Source organism: Canis aureus, chromosome 32 (assembly GCF_053574225.1).
Source record: "Canis aureus isolate CA01 chromosome 32, VMU_Caureus_v.1.0, whole genome shotgun sequence".
NCBI classification, from domain to species: Eukaryota; Metazoa; Chordata; class Mammalia; order Carnivora; family Canidae; genus Canis; species Canis aureus.
The window spans coordinates 42,588,850-42,607,376 of record NC_135642.1 but is presented as its reverse complement, the minus strand read 5'-3'; the positions used below and the strand labels follow the sequence as shown (position 1 = coordinate 42,607,376).

The window sequence follows — 18,527 nt, the reverse complement described above, 5'->3', positions numbered from 1 at the left end:
TGCTTCCCCCAAGATTCCACAAAAGCTTCTTTCTGAAAACTTCAACTTGTTCCATCCCGAACTTGGCAAGAGAATGGTATCTTTTCCTCAGCTAGGAGCTGTGGGAGCAAATTGGGGCATGAGGAACTTGGAGACGGCCACTTCCCTCCCAGGGCATCCCCCAGCCAATGGGGCACTGAGCTCTGCTCCCAGTACATTGAGGGGCACACACTCATCTGATGGCCTCTGCTTCATATGTGGGTTCTCTCCAGACACTCACCAGCCAAGAGCTCCTCAACACTGTCACAGGGGCTTCTGGAGAAGAATTAGCCTCCCCCAGTGATGTCGATGGTGGCATTTTTGGCACAGGGACAGGCCAATGGAAGTGATTAGGAATAACTTCTTAGGATTCCACCCCACTGTTCAGGATATCTTAGGGTCAGCCTCAAGGGCTGCGGTTTTTCTTTTTTTAGAGATTTTATGAATCTATTAGGGAGAGCATATGAGAGAGAGAGAGAGAGAGATCAAGGACAGAGAGAAGCAGACTCCCCGCTGAGCAGGGAGCCCAATGTGGGGACTCGATCCCAGGACCCCAAGATCATGACCTGAGCCAAAGACAGACGCCTAACCGACGGAGCCACCCCAGTGCCCCAAGGCCTGAGGTGTAATCACTCAGAGAGCTCTCTGGCAGGCAGGTTTCGGTTATGATTCTTCAGCTTTAAGTCCTCAACCCCAAATCCTAATAGAAGAAAAAGAGGCGGTGGAGGAAGAAGGGAAAGAGGAAGAGGTGAAGAAGAAGGAAAAAAGGAGGTGGTAGTGATGTGGAGTCATACACCAGAGATGTTCTATGGGTGCGTTTCCTGGCTTCTGGAATAACGGGATCTAGGTGCCCAAGGTCATCAATTCTTTCTCTGTTCCCCTGCCCTCATCTCCCAGCTCTGCTTTCCCCTGAATGGGCGTCATTTGAACGTAGGCCTTCTTTAAAAATGGCCACTGGTAGCCCCAGACTTATTTTCTAACCAGCTTAGCCACCCCTGGCAAAAAGAGAACTCTTTTCCAACAATTTCATAAAAATCTCTGGAGGTTCTCATTGGCCCGGCCTGGGTCAGCTAGCCTAATAGCCTGGGGCGGGGCCAGTTCCTGCAAACCGCCTGGCTGAGAGTAGGAGTGAGGGGGTCCCCAAAGGACATTCCAAGTGATGTTGCCAGAGGAAGAGAGAATGGATGCTGGGCACGCAAAGCCCCTCAGACAGCCACTAGCACTGGGCAACTATATGATGTATTGTCTAAGCCAGGACTCCCTCAAGAGGGAAAGAAGGCGCTTTTAATAATTATACCAGTTCAACAGGCTTAGACAAAGACTATCTTGACAAAGTGTTGTCAACCCTAACTCTAGCAGCCACGTGCCAGAGAGCCAGAGGCGCTCCCCCAGAGGAGCCCTGGCTCCAGCAAACTGGATCTCCCTGGCTGTCTGGGCGCAGGTAGGAAGGGGAAGTGCTCAGGGTTCAGAGCTCGGGGGTGGTGGAGGCTGAAGACACCCTGGGAAGCAAGTCCCACTTCTCCACATCTGCTCACACCCCTGTCTTGCCCCCCAGCCTCAGCCGGCCTCCCGCTGCCTTGCCCTTCAGTGCTGCGCCCTCTCCCCAGGCCAGGAATGCCCCCATATACCCTTCTTAGTCCGCCTATCCTGCTGAGCCCCTTACCTGCGCCCACCCCAGGGTCTCAGCCTTCTCACAGCTCCTGAGCATTTCCAAATTAGGCACAGGCTATGTTTGGGTGTGAGTCCCATCTCCGCCATGGGACAGGGGTTTGCTGTGGCTCTTGCTGTCTCTCCATGCCTCCCCACCCCCCCACCGCCTTCCGAAGTGCTGACCAAACACTCTTGGTTGGGCCAAGACCCTCAGCCCCGAGCCCTCTCCCTTCCCTGCTGCCCTGCTGCCCCGCTGCCCCCATGTTCCTGGCAGCAGATTGATCGATGGCCAGGGAATCCTAGCCAAAAGTCTTCTCACGCAAAGGCATGAGAACTTTGACCCAGGATGGGCTGTTCAGCTCCACGCCAAGGCCCTCTAACCTCCTGCCTGCCTCCCTCCTTCTCTGCCTGGTGATTTGGAGGCCCCGTTGTCTTGGGGGCTGTTCCCTGAGACAGGGCTTACTGATGAGGAGTGCAATGCCCCTCGTAACCCCAGTGCACCAGACTCTCGTCCAGGAGTATGGGGAGATGGGGGGCCCTGACCCAGGGGCTGAGCCTGTCCACCTTTGGAGCGCTGGTAGTCTGAGATGATAAATCATGGTGGGTAGAGCCCTGGCCGGGACGTAAGGGGCCAGAGTTCTAGAGTCTGGTTTGCCACATGTCCTTGGGCCTTCTCTTTTCTGGCATCTGTCTCTTTAGCTCAAATTGCCTGAGAAGTGGGAGAGAAATCGGCTTAATCAGCTAATGAATTTCTTGGGGATCAAGAGCCCCTTAGAGTATGTGATCAAAGCATCTTCTACCAAGAGGAGTTTGCTGGGTCCCTGGTCAGGAGCCCTAGCAGATGACCTTCCAGCCCTGAGGAGCCGGCTGCCACAGTTCTCTAGAGCTAGGGCATAGGTGGGGACTCTGGGAAGCCAAGGACTAGGCTGCAGAATAGGAGAGGGATCTGGGAGGGAGGCCTTGCTCCTGGCTTCTTTGCCACAATTTCCATGTGTATTTTCTATTCTCTGCGGCTCTAGCTCCAATGGAGATTGAAGGACAGACTTCTCTTGGGGACCACGAAGCTCTTCAGGCTAAACCAGAGATGCAGAGGTGGATACCTCCCTTGTCTCCTGCCTGTTTTGTTGCCTCAATTCCACTATCATAGTATCAGCACTTGGGGCAGCTCAGCATCACCCGGGGGATTTAACTCCTTGACCAATCATTAATATCTTGCAAAGGCTTTGCTTATCAATCTATTTCCCCCAGGTTGGTGTTTTTCTGTGTTAGGGCTTCGAGGAAAAATGACAGGTAGGGTTGAAGTCATCACAAGGGTCAAGAGCCCTGAGAGTTACCAGGGAGGAGTAACTATGGAAACATAGATCAGGAGATACTGAAATAGCTGTGGGGAGGATTTGGGGGGGTAGAGGCTTCCCAGAGGAAGTGACGTTTTAGCTGAGACTGATTGATTGATTACAAGATTTTATTTATTTGAGAGAGAGGTCAAGGAGGGGGGAAGAGCTGAGGCAGAGGGAGAAGCAGACTCTCTGCTGAGCAGGATCTCAGAGCTGAGCAGAAGGCAGACACCAACTGAGCCCCCCAGGCTCTCCTATTTATTGTTTTTTTTTTTTTTTTAAAGATGTATTTATTTATTTTAAGGAAAGAGAGAAAGGGAGAGAAAGTGAGTGCAAGTGTCCTGGGGGACAGGGTAGCGGGAGAGAGAGACTCTCAAACAGACTCCCTGCTGAGCCAGGAGCCCCACACAGGGCTTGATCTCAACATCCTAAGATCATGACCTGAGCCAAAATCAAGAGTTGGATGGTTTAACTGACTGAGCCACCCAGCTGCCCCTTAGCTGAGGTTTAAAATAGGGGAGAGGGGATCCCTGGGTGGCTCAGCGGTTTGGCGCCTGCCTTTGGCCCAGGGCGTGATCCTGGAGTCCCGGGATCGAGTCCCACGTCAGGCTCCCGGCATGGAGCCTGCTTCTCCCTCCTCCTGTGTCTCTCTCTGCCTCTCTCTATCATAAATAAATAAATAAATCTTTTTTAAAAATAAAATAAAATAAAATAGGGGAGATTAGAAGTAGAAGTGGTGGGACTCTTGGGTGGCTCAGTTGGTTAAGCTAAGTGGCTGCCTTAAGCTCAGGTCGGGATCCCAGGCTCCCTATTCAGTGAGGAGTCTGTTTTTTATCTCTCCCTCTGTCTGTTCCCCTGCTTGTGTGCTCTGTTTCTCAAATAAATAAATAAAATAAAATAGAAATAAAAAGTGTGATACGAAGAAGAAGAAGAAGAAGAAGAAGGAGAAAAAGAAGAAGAAGAAGAAGTAATAGTAGTAGTAGTAGTAGTAGTAGTAGTAGTAGTAGTAATAGGTAGAGGTGATCAGGCCTGGTAGGTTCTGTCGAAGATTCTGGGCTTTGTTCAGATGCAAACTATTGAAGGGGCATGGTTGTGATAGAATGACGTTTTCCTTTGTGTGTGTGTGTGTGTGTGTGTGTGTGTGTGACATTTTCCATTTTGGAAAGGACCACTGTGGATACCACAGGCTTGAGAAGGAGTTGGAGGGAGTGACAGGCAAGTGGGAACCAGGTTTGGAGGCTGTTTTGACCCTAGGGAGCAATGATGGGATCCTGAACGGAGGATGTGGCGGCAGGGCTGGACAGATGTCAGGGTGGAGAAAGGCTTCCTCCACAAGGTGTACTCTCAGCACTAGAGCCAGAGTCATCTTCCTTGCCCCAGACCCCACAATGCGATCTCACACAGAGAAGATGTTTCTCTGCGGGGTGCTCTCTGCACCCTGCGAAGGGGACCCTCAATTCTAGGAGAAACCCCCAGTCACAAGAAGACTGCGCATTTCCAGGGCCCCGGGTGCTTCTCCCTTCCTTGTCCGACCCAAGGACCACCTTTAGGGGCCTTTAAACTTGCTGCTTCCTCTGCTTCCAGGTGTTTGTTCGCCTTGAGTCTTGGTTCCACACTCCTGCGTCCGCTCATTTCCTCAGCGAGGCCTTCTCTGACTACCCTAAGTTTTTCAAAGTAGGTTCCACACCCAAGGTGGGGCTTGAACTCATGACCTGGAAATCAAGAGTCACTTGCTCCACCTGAGCCAGCCAGGCGCCCCTGAGCACCCTGCGTTGAGCTGCAATTTTCCCCACGGTGATTCCTACCCTTTCTCTCCTTCATTTCTCTCCAAAGCGCCTCTCCGGCTCCGACATTCCCCGCGCCTTATCCGCTCACCGCCGCCCCCTCGCGTCCCCAGCGGGAGCTCCACGGGAGCAGGACGCGCGTCAGATTCGTTCACTTTTCGATCAATCGCCCGCATCCAGAACAGCGCCCGGCGCGGAGCAGGCGATTGGAAGATATTCGGAGCCCCGGCTTTTGGTCGGGTGCAAGTGTCCTGGGGTGTCCTCGCCGAGCGGGGGAGCAGGCGGGGAGCCCCGGTGGTGCGGGTGGCTGGGGCGCAGCTGGAGCAAGCGGCGCGTTCCCGGGAGGGCGGGGCAGGCCTGGGGCTGCGTGTCCTGCCGCACGCGTGGGACTCACACACGACACGCGCGGGCTCCCGCTGGCGGGCCAAAGCCTGGCTCCGCACGCAAAGCTGGGCCCTTTGCACCGCCCCCCCTTCCAGCTGCGCCCCGCGGAGCCGGGCGGTTCCTCCCACGCCCCGAGCCCGGCCCTATGGGAGCCCCGCCCCCGCCCCCCCCAACTTCGCGTGACAGCGCCGGGACCGAGGTGGGGAGTCCGGGTGGCTGCGCCCGCCCCGGGCCCTTCTCACGCAACTCCCGGGCACCGCGCCCCCGGCCAGGTGCGGCGGGGATGGGCCGCGTGACCTCTGCCCCGGGCTGCGCACCGGCGGGGAGGCCTCGCCCCGGGGCGCCCCCCCGCCCCCCAGCCCGGGGGTCCCCCTCCTCCGCCGCCCGCCGCCCGCCGCCGCACAGCCCCACTCGTCGCCCCACTTCTCCGGCCCGCAGACTCGCTCACACCCCAGCAGCCTGGAGGGAACCTCAGGCCTGGGGGCCGGGCCGGGGCGCCCCTGGTTCGCAGCCCCCCAGCGCTCCCGGGCTCCCCAGAGGCGGCGGGCGCTCGGCGGACTGCGCGTCCCCGCCCCGCGCGGCTGCGCCTCGGGGACCCCGGCCTCGCCCGGTGACCGGCTGCGGGGGCCCCGGGGAAGCGAGCCAGCCCTTCGGCGCCGCTGGCCTTCCGGCCCGGTGACCTCGGGCTGGGGTCGCCGCACTTCTCACGCGAGCCTGGGCCCGGTCCCCGGGGGAAGAGGCCGCCGCCCGCCCGCCCCGCCCCTCCCCTCCCGCCCGCAGCCCCGAGCCGAGGCCCCTGCGAGCCCCGCGCCCCGCGGACGCACCGGGAGGGAGAGGGCGACCGGCCCTCGCAGCGGGGGATGCAGGGCTTCCTGGAGCCCGTCTTGGGGCTGTCCCGGGACGCCTCCTTCAGATCCCCACCTAGCTGGGGTCTGCGCCCTCCTGGGGGTCCAGGTGTCCCCTGCCCTCACCCCTTGGCGCGCTGGCACTTGGATGAGGAATCCCCTAGTGGGCTCTTACCTGTCCCTCTGAGGTCCCCCACCCTATCTTCCCCCCCCACTTCCCACCCCTTCACCCCCTATTCCCTCCCTCCTTCCCCCTACATCCTACAGCACCCCACCTCCCGCCTAGGGGCCGCCCCTCCCGTCCCAGCTCCAGGGGGCGTGGCCCAGCGCGCGAGCCGCTTATAAAGGTACAAGTGCTTTCACCCTCATCCCGAAGGGGACAGCTCCTAGGAGCCTTCCTTCCTTGGGGTCCCTGGCTTACGAGACCGCTCGTGCCGGCTCAGTACCTTCTCACGGCCACAGGTGAGTGTGGGGGGCTTCTGGCTCGGCCCTTCCCTCCCAACAGGAAGAAAGTCGGGATGCCTCCGAGCTTTCCTAGGTGGCCACTGGTCTAGCAACTCAAAAAGGTCACTAAGAGTGTCCTTAGTGGCCAGGCGCTCCAGCTCCGTAGTGGGACGACTGAGGCCAGGGGAAGGGCAGGAAGGAATTACCCAAGGCCCCACAGCTGGTGCCAGAATTCTAGATTTTAGAGCTTCAAGGACTCCAGCCATCAGGCTCCAGTTTCCTTCCCAGCGACTCTCTGAATGCCCTGGGGCCTCCCCATCAGGGTCACCTGGGAGACTGGGGTAAGGACGGGGCTGTGGGAAGCCAGGGTGATGTGCAGCCCCTTGTTCAGGCTGTGTGAGGAGGGGGGCTTCTCCCTGGGTGGTCAGCATGGATGGAGGGGGGCAGGTTGGGCTCTGACCAGCTGCACTTTGCCTTATATAAAAGCTACCGCAGCTGTCTCACCCCTCCGCAGACCTGGGTTGTCAGGGCCACGATGTGCTGGCCAGGACAGGAGCTGCTGATCTGAACGGGAGGCCTGGGCACTGCCCAGGGCCCTTCGCTGCCTCACCGACCACCTCCTCTGACCTGTACTGGGGGGCAAGCTGTGTGCAAGACTGCCGGCTGCCGAGAGCTGGCCTATCCGCCCCTGAACATTCGCCAGTCACATCTCTCTTGGCCTCCTACCATCTCGCTAAGGCTGGAGGTCCCTGGGGTGCCCTGCGTGCAGAAGGGAACACCATGGCACCCCAAGGCTTGCTTGTCCCTAGTTCACTCAGGGAGCCTGAGCTTGAGTGTGCTTTGGGATCCAGCTCCTCCAGGCAGCCTCCCTAGACAGATGGCTATAGACTCAAGGCAGGAACCAGATAATCTCCCCATCTCGGATGGTTCTCCTGTGGGGGAACCTCACAGGTCACACTGGGAGGTTCCCCAGGTCAGATCTAGGTTTTCTCTTTTCTGAGATCTAGCTGAGCCCCTTGAATCAGAGATCATACCCCCCCTCCACTCCCTCAAGCGATATAACTGGAGCCAGAAAGGCGAAATGCAAGTCCAAGGCCATGCCATGGAACGCCAGATCTCCTGTCTCCAGTCCCTGGCACCTGGCCGATGCCCCAGTTAGAGGCCAATGTCTTGAGGAGACTACTCCATGAATTTGCACACCCTGTCTAGAACAAGCTAGAGGAAAATATTGTCTCCCCTCTGTTAAATTCGGATTGATTCCTCATTTCCCTTATTCCAGTCTAGCATTTTCTTGCAACCCTGTTCTGGTGGGAATCTTCCATTTATCTCTGTTCTTTGGTGACTGGCAAAAGCTGACTACCTTTCATTCATTGAGAACCGAGCCCAACAAAAACCCTGGCCTGGATTTCTACAACCAGGAGCCTCAGTGTAGCTTGTCTCTGGCTGCTTTTCAGCCCTGTGGCTGAACTCAGAGAGCTGAGGCTGAGTAGTGTGGCTCAGGCTGTGGCCTTCCAGTCACCTGTCCCTTCCCTGCCGTGTCCTAGGGTCTGGTCTGGCAGGATTCCTTAGACTCTGGGATGGAGCAGTGCAAAACTGAGAGTTCTGGGAGAGTTCCCTTTCATTGATCTGACCACTCTTCAAAGGGAGGTACCTGTGACAGGAGCTGAGAACTTCCCAGGGAACTTTCCCTATGAGGTCTGAGTCCTGGCTGAGTGACTCTGATCAAGTCAGTGGCCCCTCTGGAGGTCAATTTCCCTAAGCATGAAATAAGGCAAAAGGAGAGCATGATCCCTAGTTCCCCCGATGGCTGTAATTCCCCAAGTGTGGTGGGTAGCGCTCAAGCCAATTGGAGGTGACACATGTCGACTATGTGTTTAATATACGTTAGGAGGAAAGAAATCAAACCTGTACTTTGACGCAGGTGTTTTTGTTTGGGATGATGCTAAGTGGGTAGATTTAAGGTTGATTTTAGAAAAGCATAAAATAAATAACAGTGCAGGTGCTATAGGGAAATCACAGACTGATGTGTGGAAACCCTGTTTTATTTTATTTATTTATTTTAAGTGGGCTCCATGCTGGGCTTGAACTCACGACCCTGAGCTTAAGACCCTGAGCTCAAGACCTGAGCTGAGATCAGGAGTCAGATGCTTAACCAACTGAGCCACCCATGCGCCCTAAGGAAAACCCTGTTTTAGACTGGTGCAGCTGTGGTCTGGAATTGGACACTTTGAGTTGGGAGCGTGGATCCAACACTTCCTGACTGTGTGACCGTGTGCAAGTCACTTACCTTCTCTGAACCTCACTGTAGTCTACCTTTTAGGCTGTGGCCAAGATGGAATGAATGGCTGTGAAGTTCTTGGCACGTAGCTGGAGATCGACGAGCAGCTTCTCCCGTCCCCTCCTCCCCTGCGTGTGTGTTAGCTGTTCTGGATAGGAAGCTTTCTCCTTTCCTTGACCAGCATGCTGACCCTTGAGGACACTGATTCCTCATCTCTCTCCATCTGATCTCTTGACCTTTTCTTCCCACCCCATGTCTCCGCAGCTGTCTTGAGGTCTCTACGCTGGTGATGATGTCCATGTTCAGACTCTCCATCCCCATCTCGGCCTCAGAGCTTCTCCTGGCCTCCACCGTCTTCTGCTTGGTACTCTGGGTGGTCAAGGCCTGGCAGCCTCGGCTTCCCAAAGGCCTGAAGAGTCCACCGGGGCCCTGGGGCTGGCCCCTCCTTGGGAACGTGCTGACCTTGGGCAAGAGCCCCCACCTGGCGCTGTCCAGGCTGAGCCAGCGTTATGGGGACGTGCTGCAGATCCGCATCGGCTCCACCCCCGTGCTGGTGCTCAGTGGCCTGGACACCATCCGGCAGGCCCTGGTGCGCCAGGGGGATGATTTCAAGGGCCGGCCCGACCTCTACAGCTTCTCTCTGGTGACCGACGGCCAAAGCCTGACCTTCAGCCCAGACTCCGGACCAGTGTGGGCTGCGCGCAGGCGCCTGGCCCAGAACGCGCTGAAGAGTTTCTCCATTGCCTCCGACCCGGCTTCCTCGTGCTCTTGCTACCTGGAAGAGCATGTGAGCAAGGAGGCCGAGGTCCTTCTCAGCAGGCTGCAGGAGCAGATGGCAGAGGTTGGGCGCTTTGATCCCTGTAGATACATAGTGGTGTCGGTGGCCAACGTCATCTGTGCCATGTGCTTTAGCAAGCGCTATGACCATGACGACCAGGAGCTGCTTAGCTTAGTCAACCTGAGTAATGAGTTTGGAGAGGGGGTTGCCTCTGCGAACCCCTTGGACTTCTTTCCCATCCTTCGATACCTACCCAACCCTGCCCTGGATTTCTTCAAGGACCTGAATAAGAGATTCTACAGCTTCATGCAAAAGATGGTCAAGGAACACTATAAAACGTTTGAGAAGGTACAGGCTGGGGGGAGATTATAGGTGGGTGGTGGGGTGTAGGCCAGCAGGTCAGAGATAATCGAAGAAGTAGGGGGCTCAGGGGTCTGGCGGGCTCTCAGGGGCCTTCACCCTGGGATTTTGAGGCCGGCGGTAGAGTAGACTCCATCCTTGGCAAGGAAATAGAACTTTTCCTTGATTAGCCTTTCTCTCCTTCCATCAGACAGCAGTATTTACTGAACACCCAGTCTGTGCGGGACCCTAGGCCAGCTGATGTGGGGGAACAGAAAGGATTACAAAGCTGGTCTCCCGGCTTCATGGGAGAGAGAAGGGTAAAGAGCCTGCCTGGGTGACACCTCTGTCTCGGGTGTCCCTTGAGCTGGGGCTGCCAGTATTCTGAGGCAGGAGATCACCTTAAAGAGGCATGAGAAGCTGGGATGGCAGCCTTCGGGTAGAGGGTCATCTCTTGAATCAAGGTGCTAGGGATGGTGAAGAACCAGGCCTGGATGGAAAGGTAGGTCTGGGTTTGGCATCTTGTTCACCTGTGGGCCTTCCCCGCCCAGGGCCAAATTCGGGATGTCACAGACAGCCTGATCGAGCACTGTCAGGATAAGAGGCTGGATGAGAATGCCAATATCCAGCTGTCTGATGAGAAGATTGTTAATGTTGTCTTGGACCTCTTTGGAGCTGGTAAGAGCTACCCCATTGTGCCTTTCCTGGGCCCAACTGCCCCAACCTGCCAACTGCCTGATTTGTCCCTTTGTTCTTCCCTGGTCAGGATTTGACACAGTCACAACTGCCATCTCCTGGAGCCTCCTGTACTTGGTGACAAACCCCAATGTACAGAAAAAGATCCAGAAGGAGCTGGGTAGGTGGTAGCTTCCTTTAAAGTGCTCAAGGCAGAGGGCCTGGCCAAGTTCCGGGCAGCATCTTCATCCACATGGTCCTTTCTGTTCTGCAGACACAGTGATTGGCAGGGCACGGCAGCCCCGGCTCTCTGACAGGCCCCAGCTGCCCTACATGGAGGCATTCATCCTGGAGACCTTCCGACATGCTTCCTTCGTCCCCTTCACCATCCCTCATAGGTAAAGCCCCATGGATCCCCTGCTGTCTGATACTGGGCCTTCCTCAGGTCCATTTACCCCATCAGGGCTGGTGGGAGGGACATGTATGGGAGGCAAGGGGATGTCCTGCGGTCCTGAGCCTGACTGGGCTTCCTTCCTCCCCAGCACCACAAGAGACACGAGTCTGAGTGGCTTTTACATCCCCAAGGGACGTTGCGTCTTTGTGAACCAGTGGCAGATCAACCATGACCAGTAAGTCGAGAGGAGGCAAGGGAAACTTTGCCCTCTGCCAAGCCTCAGACCTCGCTGACTCTGGGCCACTTGCCCAACCCCAACTCTTTTGGGCTGGGGTTCAACCCACTTGATGCTTCACTTCTGACCACTTCGGCTCCTCTCTCTGATTACAGGAAGCTATGGGGTAACCCATCTGAGTTCCAACCAGAACGATTCCTCACTCTCGATGGCACCATCAACAAGGCACTGAGTGAGAAGGTGATTCTCTTTGGTTTGGGCAAGCGGAAGTGCATCGGTGAGACCATCGCTCGCTTGGAGGTCTTTCTCTTCCTGGCCATCCTGCTGCAGCAGGTGGAATTTAGTGTGCCAGAGGGCACAAAGGTAGATATGACCCCCATTTATGGGCTGACCATGAAGCACGCCCGCTGTGAACACTTCCAAGTGAGGGTGCGCACTGAGGGGGCTGAGAGCCCTGCAGCCTAGACTCTGTCTACCTGGCCTGTCTGGGTGGCCGGGCCAGGGGGCTGGCCCGGGGTCAGGGGGGTGTTCTAAGCTATGGCCTGAAACCCACAGATACTGGTCTGGCTGGTTTTTGCTTTCTGGGCTGCGGGCAAGCCTGAAGGCTCATGCCTGCCCACCACTCTGGACTTGCTCCTCTGCATACTGACCACAGACAGTGGACACAGCAGGGCCACGAAGGAGCAGATGGGACCTTCTGGAGCTGTGCTTGAGCCAGGAGGCTTGGTAGGATTAGGAGGTCCTCAAGCCCCTGGAAACCTCGAGGGAATGCTCTAGAAGCCCCTGAGCCCAATGACTGGCTGGCTTTCTGTGGCGACTGACTGGTTTGAGAAACATTCAAAGCAGGCTACACCAGAGCCTGTCCAATCGCTTTGACTATTGGGAGCTGGCAAGAGTGAAGGGAAGAGGCGCAGAGGTGGTCTCCCAGTTTGAACAAGGCTGAGCAATCTGACCACATCTTTCTGGGACACAGTGATACCTTTTTCTGCTCTCCCTGCAGGCAGGAACAGGGCTGCCTCCTAGCCTTGGAAGGCCCCTGTTCCTGTCCAGGAGGGGCTGGGGACTTGAATCCAAGAGGAGTAGAGAGTGGAGGCAGTACCCAGATTCAGGCACCAGAGACCAAGTCTCTATGCTCTATGTAAAAATGCCTTTTAAAATGTTTGTACCAAAAAAATAAAATAAAATAAAATAAAATGTTTGTACCAAAAAATAAATAAATAAAATAAAATTAAATTAAATTAAAAAATGTTTGTACACAAGAAGCTTTTATCCAGCCTGCATTGTACTGGTATGTCTGCATTTATCGTATATAAGAGCTTAAGAACAATTTATTGAGTGCAATAGAGAAAATTCTAATCCATGTATCCAGAAATGTGTAAGAAACATCTACTTAAGCTAACTAAATAAAAGTATTATTCAGAAGTCCTATTGTGGAAATTTGTTGAATCTTGAATGAATCCATCACTCCCCTACATGCCCAGTCTGAGCCCAGTCTCATATTGGTTTTTACTGTCGGAGGAAGAAGAGGAGGAGGCAGTGAAGAGGTGAAGCTGTGACTCTCGGGAAGCTCACAATCCAGTTGGGGCAAAAGACTAGTTCTTTCTGCCTTCCTCCCAAATTGATCACACGTTGACGAAGCACATCCTCTAGACTAGGCATGGAGGGATATAAACCAAATAAAACACGGTCTCTGCCTTCAAAAGCCTCCCCAACTGGTTGGAGGAGCCAGTTTATAAACACATCATCCAATTCATTCTGAGTAGGGCTCTACCAGAGGGATATATACAGGAGGGTGAGGCCCAGAGCTGGGGCTGGCTGCGTGGTGGGGGTGGGGGTGGGGGTGGGGATCCTGAAGAACTTAAGGACATTTAGGCAGATCGCTCTTCAAACAATGAGAGGGAGGGGGCCCCTGGGTGGCTTAGTCTGTTGAGCCTCTGACTCTTGACTTTGGCTCAAGTCATAATCTCAGGGTCATTGGATGGAGCCTGAGTCAGGCTCTGAGCTTAGCTTGGAGTCAATAAACAAAATCTTAAAAAAAGAGAAGGAAGGAAGGAAGGAAGGAAGGAAGGAAGGAAGGAAGGAAGGAAGGAAGGAAGGAAGGAAGGAAAGAAAGAAAAGAAAGAAAAGAAAAGAAAAGAAAAGAAAAGAAAAGAAAAGAAAAGAAAAGAAAAGAAAAGAAAAGAAAAAAAGAAAAGAAAAGAGAAGAAAAGAGGAGAGAAAGAAAAAGAATAAAGGCCAGTCTTACTTGGGTCTCACAGTGTTAGATTCTCAAGTCCAATAGGCTAGACTCTGGTCACGGTGTGGGGGGAGGAGGGAGGTTCTCAGCTCAGAAGCTGTGGTCTACTCCTCACTGTTCATGCCCGTTTCAGGCCCTGCTGCCTTTCTAGAACCCAAGGCTGGTCACAGTTGGGAAAGGAGGACTTTGGTCATCGGGTACCACAAGCAGACTGTGGCCCAGATTTCAACACTGAAAATCCCTGTCCATCTAGGGTGTCAGAGTAGTGGTGCCCAGTAAGGACAGAGGCTGGACCCATGAAGCCAGGAGCGGTTCTGGTGGAGAAACGGGGAGACGACACATCTTGAGATGTGACCTCCAGCCTAGCTTGCTTGCTTGCTTGCTTTTTAAGATTTTGACAGAGAGAGAGAGAGACAGAGAGAGCACACAAGCAGGGGAAAGGGAGAAGCAGACTTCCCGTGGAGCAAGGAGCCCTATGTGGGGCTCAATCTTAGGACCCTTTGATCATGACCTGAGCCAAAAGGAGATGCTTAATTGACTGAGCCACCCAGGCGCCCCAGCCTAGCTTTCTAACTCAAGCATCGTGCAATGGCCATCACACATCCATTCATACTCTCTGTTTTCTGGCAAGGGGAGATAGAGCCCCCTCAACAAGAGTTTCAGGCTACTGCCAGGAATGAGCTAAAGTTAGTTGGAGCAACCTGTTTATATAGGGAAATGAGGAATTTGGTGCTCATTCTTGTATTGATTTATTTTTTGCTTAAAAAAGAACTTGTATGCCAGACACGAAAGGCCACATATTATATGATTCCATTTGTATGAAATGTCTAGAACAATGTAAATCTATAGAGAAAAAAGTAGATTAGTGGTTGCCAGGGATGGAGGGAGGGGAGAATGGAAGGTGCAGGGGTTTCTTTTAGGGGTGATGGAAATATCCTGGAAGTGGGTAGTAGAAATGATTGTATAACTTTGTGAATATACTAATGTCCACTGAATTACACAAGGAGGGCACTTGATGTAATGAGCACTGGGTGTTATGTGCAACTGGTAAGTCACTAAATTCTACCCCTGAGGGCACCTCGGTGGCTCAGTGGTTGAGTATCTGTCTTTGGCTCAGGTCATGATCCCGGGGTCCTGGGATCGAGTCCCACATCTTTGGCTCAGGTCATGATCCCGGGGTCCTGGGATCGAGTCCCACATCGGGCTCCTCGCAGGGAGCCTGCTTCTCCCTCTGCTTATGTCACTGCCTCTCTCTGTGTGTCTGAGACATAGAGGGAGAAGCAGGCTCCCTGCAGAGTCCAATGGAGGACTCGAGCCCAGGACCCCAGGATCATTACCTGAGCCCAAGGCAAACGCTCAACCACTGAACCACCCAGGTGTCCCCAAAACTCCCTATTTTCTCCTCCCTGTGGTCATTCTGATACGGGAGGGTGGTCTGGCTTGTTCCTTTAAATCTGGTTTCCTTACACCTCAGCATTCTTGGGATTTTTGTAAGCCTGCTTCTATGGCCCCTATCTAGTCCTGCCCAGCCCTGTTTGTCCCTAACTTAATTCTACTTCTGCCTCTACAAAAAGTGACCTTATTTGTTTCATTTTATCACATTCTCAGAATAACTTTTTATGAGGTTGGTGTTCCGTGAGAAGAGAGCCAGAGAGGGTAACAAAGGGCCTGCGAGCATTAGAGCAGCTTGTGATAAAAGTGAGGTCTGGCTGTGAGCATCAGATTATTTCCAGCTATCAGGGGCTTTCTTTCTCAGTCCTCCTTTTTCATCGAGGGCAGACAAAGTCAGGTCTTAGGATATCATCCATTATATCCAGATTTTCATCATTGCCACGATTTTGCTGATTAAAATAAATTTGCTGATTAAGAACATCCACTGAATGTCATCTATAATTGACCTAGAATTCATCTTTCCCTCTTCTGTTGTAGCATGAGTTCTTGGTCCATCTGATGTGACAATGGCTGCCCTACCGATAATGTCCTAGTAGTACTTAAGATTCTAGTCAGACTACACAGGCCAATTGTAACATAGGCAATTATCAGAATCAAAATGACTAAGTCTTTTAATAGTCTGGAAACCAAAAACCTAGATTATTAAATCCAGGCAATCAAAAATTGTTCCAAATTGGGATGACTGTGTGGCTCAGTGGTTGGACATCTTGCCTTCGGCTCGGGGTATGATCCTGGAGTTCCGGGATGGAGTTCCAGGATCGAGTCCCATATCTGGCTCCTGCATGGAGCCTGCTTCTCCCTCTGCTGTGTCTCTGCCTCTCTCTCTGTGTCTCTCATAAATAAACAAATAAATCTTTTAAAAAAATTGTTCCCAAATCAAGTTGGCCTATTTTATTTTATTTTAGTCATTTATTTTTAAAAGATTTTATTTATTTATTCATGAGAGACGCAGAGAACGGCAGAGATGTAGGCAAAGGGAGAAGCAGGCTTCTCACAGGACTCAATCCCAGGACCCCAGGATCATGACCCAAGCCAAAGACAGACACTCAACCACTGAACCACCCAGGTGCCCCAAATTGGCTTATTTTAGAGTCAAGTGGCATTTTCTTTTTGTCTTACACCATTTACAGAGATGTAGCAAATAGTGTTTGCTATAACCCAAATTTCCCCTTAATTGACTAAGAGGAAATCATGGGCCATACAATTATCTCTGACAACTCTAGTTAATAAATTTAGACTAGCTTGTTTAGAGCAAAGTGTGGTCGTATACGACTTATGATAGGTCAGTGATAAACTTTGAACTTTTCCTACTTTTACTAGTCCCACCGTGGGAATCGCAGCTGGTAGAGCACACATGAAGAGGGAATCAGTTATGAAAGGTCCCCTGAATAATCTGTGCTTGTCTCATTTGGGGGCTTCTGAGTCTTTTCAGGGAAGCATGATATACTTTAGTGTCTATAAAAATATAAGCACATGAAAAGATGCTCAACATTACTCATCATCAGGGAAATGCCACTCAAAACCACAATGAGATATCGCCTCACACCTGTCACAATGGCTATTACAAAAAGGCAAAAAATAACAAGTGTTGGCAAGGATGTTGGGGAAAAAAGGAACCCTCGGGCGGCCCGGGTGGCTCAGCGGTTCGCCACCACCTTCAACCCAGGACCCGATCCTGGAGAACCGGGATCGAGTCCCACGTCAGGGTCCCTGCATGGAGCCTGCTTCTCCCTCTGCCTGTGTCTCTGCCTCTCTCTCTGTATGTATCTCATTAATAAATAAATAAAATCTTAAAAAAGAAAAAAGGAACTCTCATGGACTGCTGGTGGGAATATGACCTGTGCAACTACTATGGAAAACAGTATGAAGTTTCCTCAAAAAATTGAAAATAGAAGATACCACAGGATGTAGTAAATCCACTGCAGGGTATTTATTTGAAGAAAACAAAAACACTAACTCAATATATGCATTCCCGTGTTTGTTACAGCAGCATTTATTTGTTTGTTTGTTTATTTGTTTATTTATTAGATTTTATCTATGTATTCGTGACAGACACAGAGAGAGGCAGAGACACAGGCAGAGGGAGAAGCAGGCTCCATGCAGGGAGCCCGACGTGGGACTCGATCCCGGGACCCCAGGATCACGCCTTGGGCTTAAGGCAGACTCTCAGCCACTGAGCCACCCAGGCATCCCAGCATTACTTCATAGTAGCCAAGATATGGAGTCGTCTGGGTCGCTCAGTTAGTTAGGCATCTGCTTTTCCCTTAGGTCACGATCTTGGGGTCCTGGGATGGAACCCCGAGACCAGCTTCCTGTTCAGTGGGGAGTCTGTTTCTCTCTCTCCCTTTGCTCCTCCCCCGACTCATGCTCGTGCACTCTCTCTTTCAAATAAATAGATAAAATATTTTATTTTATTTTATTTTATTTTATTTTATTTTATTTTATTTTTTTTTGACAGATCCTGCCGCAGGTTTATTTGTACAAATAGCACAGGAGGACACCGGGCCCATGCAGACAGAAGCCCAGGGGTCATACCAGTCCTTCCGTCCTCACACTGGCAGGCAGAAGCCTCTACACTGGGGCCTTTGTGGGGGCCTGGGCACCTTTGGGAGCCTGCGCTGCAGGAGTAGAAGCAGGAGCAGGAGCAGGAGCCGGAGCCGGAGCCGGAGCCGGGGTCGCAGCTGCAGCCTGGGCCTTGGTTTGAGCCTTGGCCTTGGCCTTTGGCCGGCAGAGCCTGAGACCTTTGGCAATGCGGGCACGAGCACGTTTCCCGAGCTTGGGGTGAGCGATGTAGGCAAGTCGATTGAGCTTGCGGCTGCCGCCCTTTGGGATCTTGGGCTTAACCTCCTTGGGCTTGACAAGAGCCTTGATAGCCTCAGCACGCGCAGCCATGGCCTTGGCATTGTTGGCCTGCATCTTCTTCAGGCCCTTCTTGTTGTGCTTCTTGGCAAAGCGCATGTTCCTCAGGAACTTGGGGTCTACCCCCTTAAGAGATTCGTATCTTTGTGACCGGGGTTTCTTGATGCCGTTTCTGTGCCATTTTCGTGACTGGTTGTGCGTGGTGTGGTTCTTGGACTTGGCCATGTCTGCACCAAAGCCCGCGGCTCCCCGAGCGCCTCGGACCGGAAGAGAAAAAGTAGATAAAATATTTAAAAAAAAAATAGCGAAGTGGGGACACCTGAGTGGCTCAGTAGTTGAGCCTTTGGCTTAGGATGTGGTCCTGGAATCCCAGGATCGAGTCTCACATCAGTCAAGCTGCATGGAGCCTGCTTCTCCCTCTGCCTGTGTCTCTGCCTCTCTCTCTGTGTCTCTCATGAATAAATAAATAAATAAATTCTTTTTAAAAAATAGCCAAGTTATAGAATCAACCTTAGTGTCCATTGATAGATGAATAATTTAAAGAAGATGTGTGTGCATGTGTGTGTACACAATGGAATGCTACTTATGCATAAAATGAATGAAATCTTATCATTTGTGATGACATGGATGGACCTTGAGGGCATTATGCTCAGTGAAATAAGTTAGTAAAAGAGAGTCGTACCGCATGATTTCACTTATAAGTAGGATCTAAAAATCAAAGCAAACAAAATAAAATTCAGACTAATTTATAGAGAGAACATCGCTGTGTTCGACAGGTGGGAAAGGACTGATCAGAGTTGTAAAATGGTGAAGAAGATCAAG

General features: G+C 52.6%; 2 protein-coding genes across 2 annotated transcripts; one reads left to right on the top strand and one right to left on the bottom strand.

Moving 5' to 3' along the window:
- The first annotated feature begins 6,287 nt into the window (after positions 1-6,287).
- On the top strand, positions 6,288-12,580 carry CYP1A1 (cytochrome P450 family 1 subfamily A member 1). The gene is made up of 7 exons (XM_077881908.1): positions 6,288-6,477; positions 9,002-9,863; positions 10,406-10,532; positions 10,621-10,710; positions 10,804-10,927; positions 11,072-11,158; positions 11,314-12,580. The coding sequence occupies exons 2-7, from the start codon at positions 9,027-9,029 to the stop codon at positions 11,621-11,623; spliced, it is 1,575 nt and encodes a 524-aa protein (XP_077738034.1). The 5' UTR covers positions 6,288-6,477; positions 9,002-9,026; the 3' UTR covers positions 11,624-12,580.
- A 4,725-nt stretch (positions 12,581-17,305) lies between these two features.
- LOC144303557 (large ribosomal subunit protein eL29) lies at positions 17,306-17,986 on the bottom strand. The gene has a single exon (XM_077881946.1). It carries the CDS (start codon positions 17,928-17,930, stop codon positions 17,418-17,420), a length of 513 nt encoding a protein of 170 aa, XP_077738072.1. The 5' UTR covers positions 17,931-17,986; the 3' UTR covers positions 17,306-17,417.
- Positions 17,987-18,527: the final 541 nt, after the last annotated feature.

Bases quoted from the DNA above. Each gene is read 5' to 3' on its own strand.
- CYP1A1 (XM_077881908.1), top strand. From the start codon at position 9,027: ATGATGTCCATGTTCAGACTCTCCATCCCCATCTCGGCCTCAGAGCTT. The intron at 10,533-10,620 runs GTAAGAGCTACC...TTCCCTGGTCAG, and splicing joins CTTGGACCTCTTTGGAGCTG to GATTTGACACAGTCACAACT. The intron at 10,928-11,071 runs GTAAAGCCCCAT...CTTCCTCCCCAG, and splicing joins CCCTTCACCATCCCTCATAG to CACCACAAGAGACACGAGTC.
- LOC144303557 (XM_077881946.1), bottom strand. From the start codon at position 17,930: ATGGCCAAGTCCAAGAACCACACCACGCACAACCAGTCACGAAAATGG.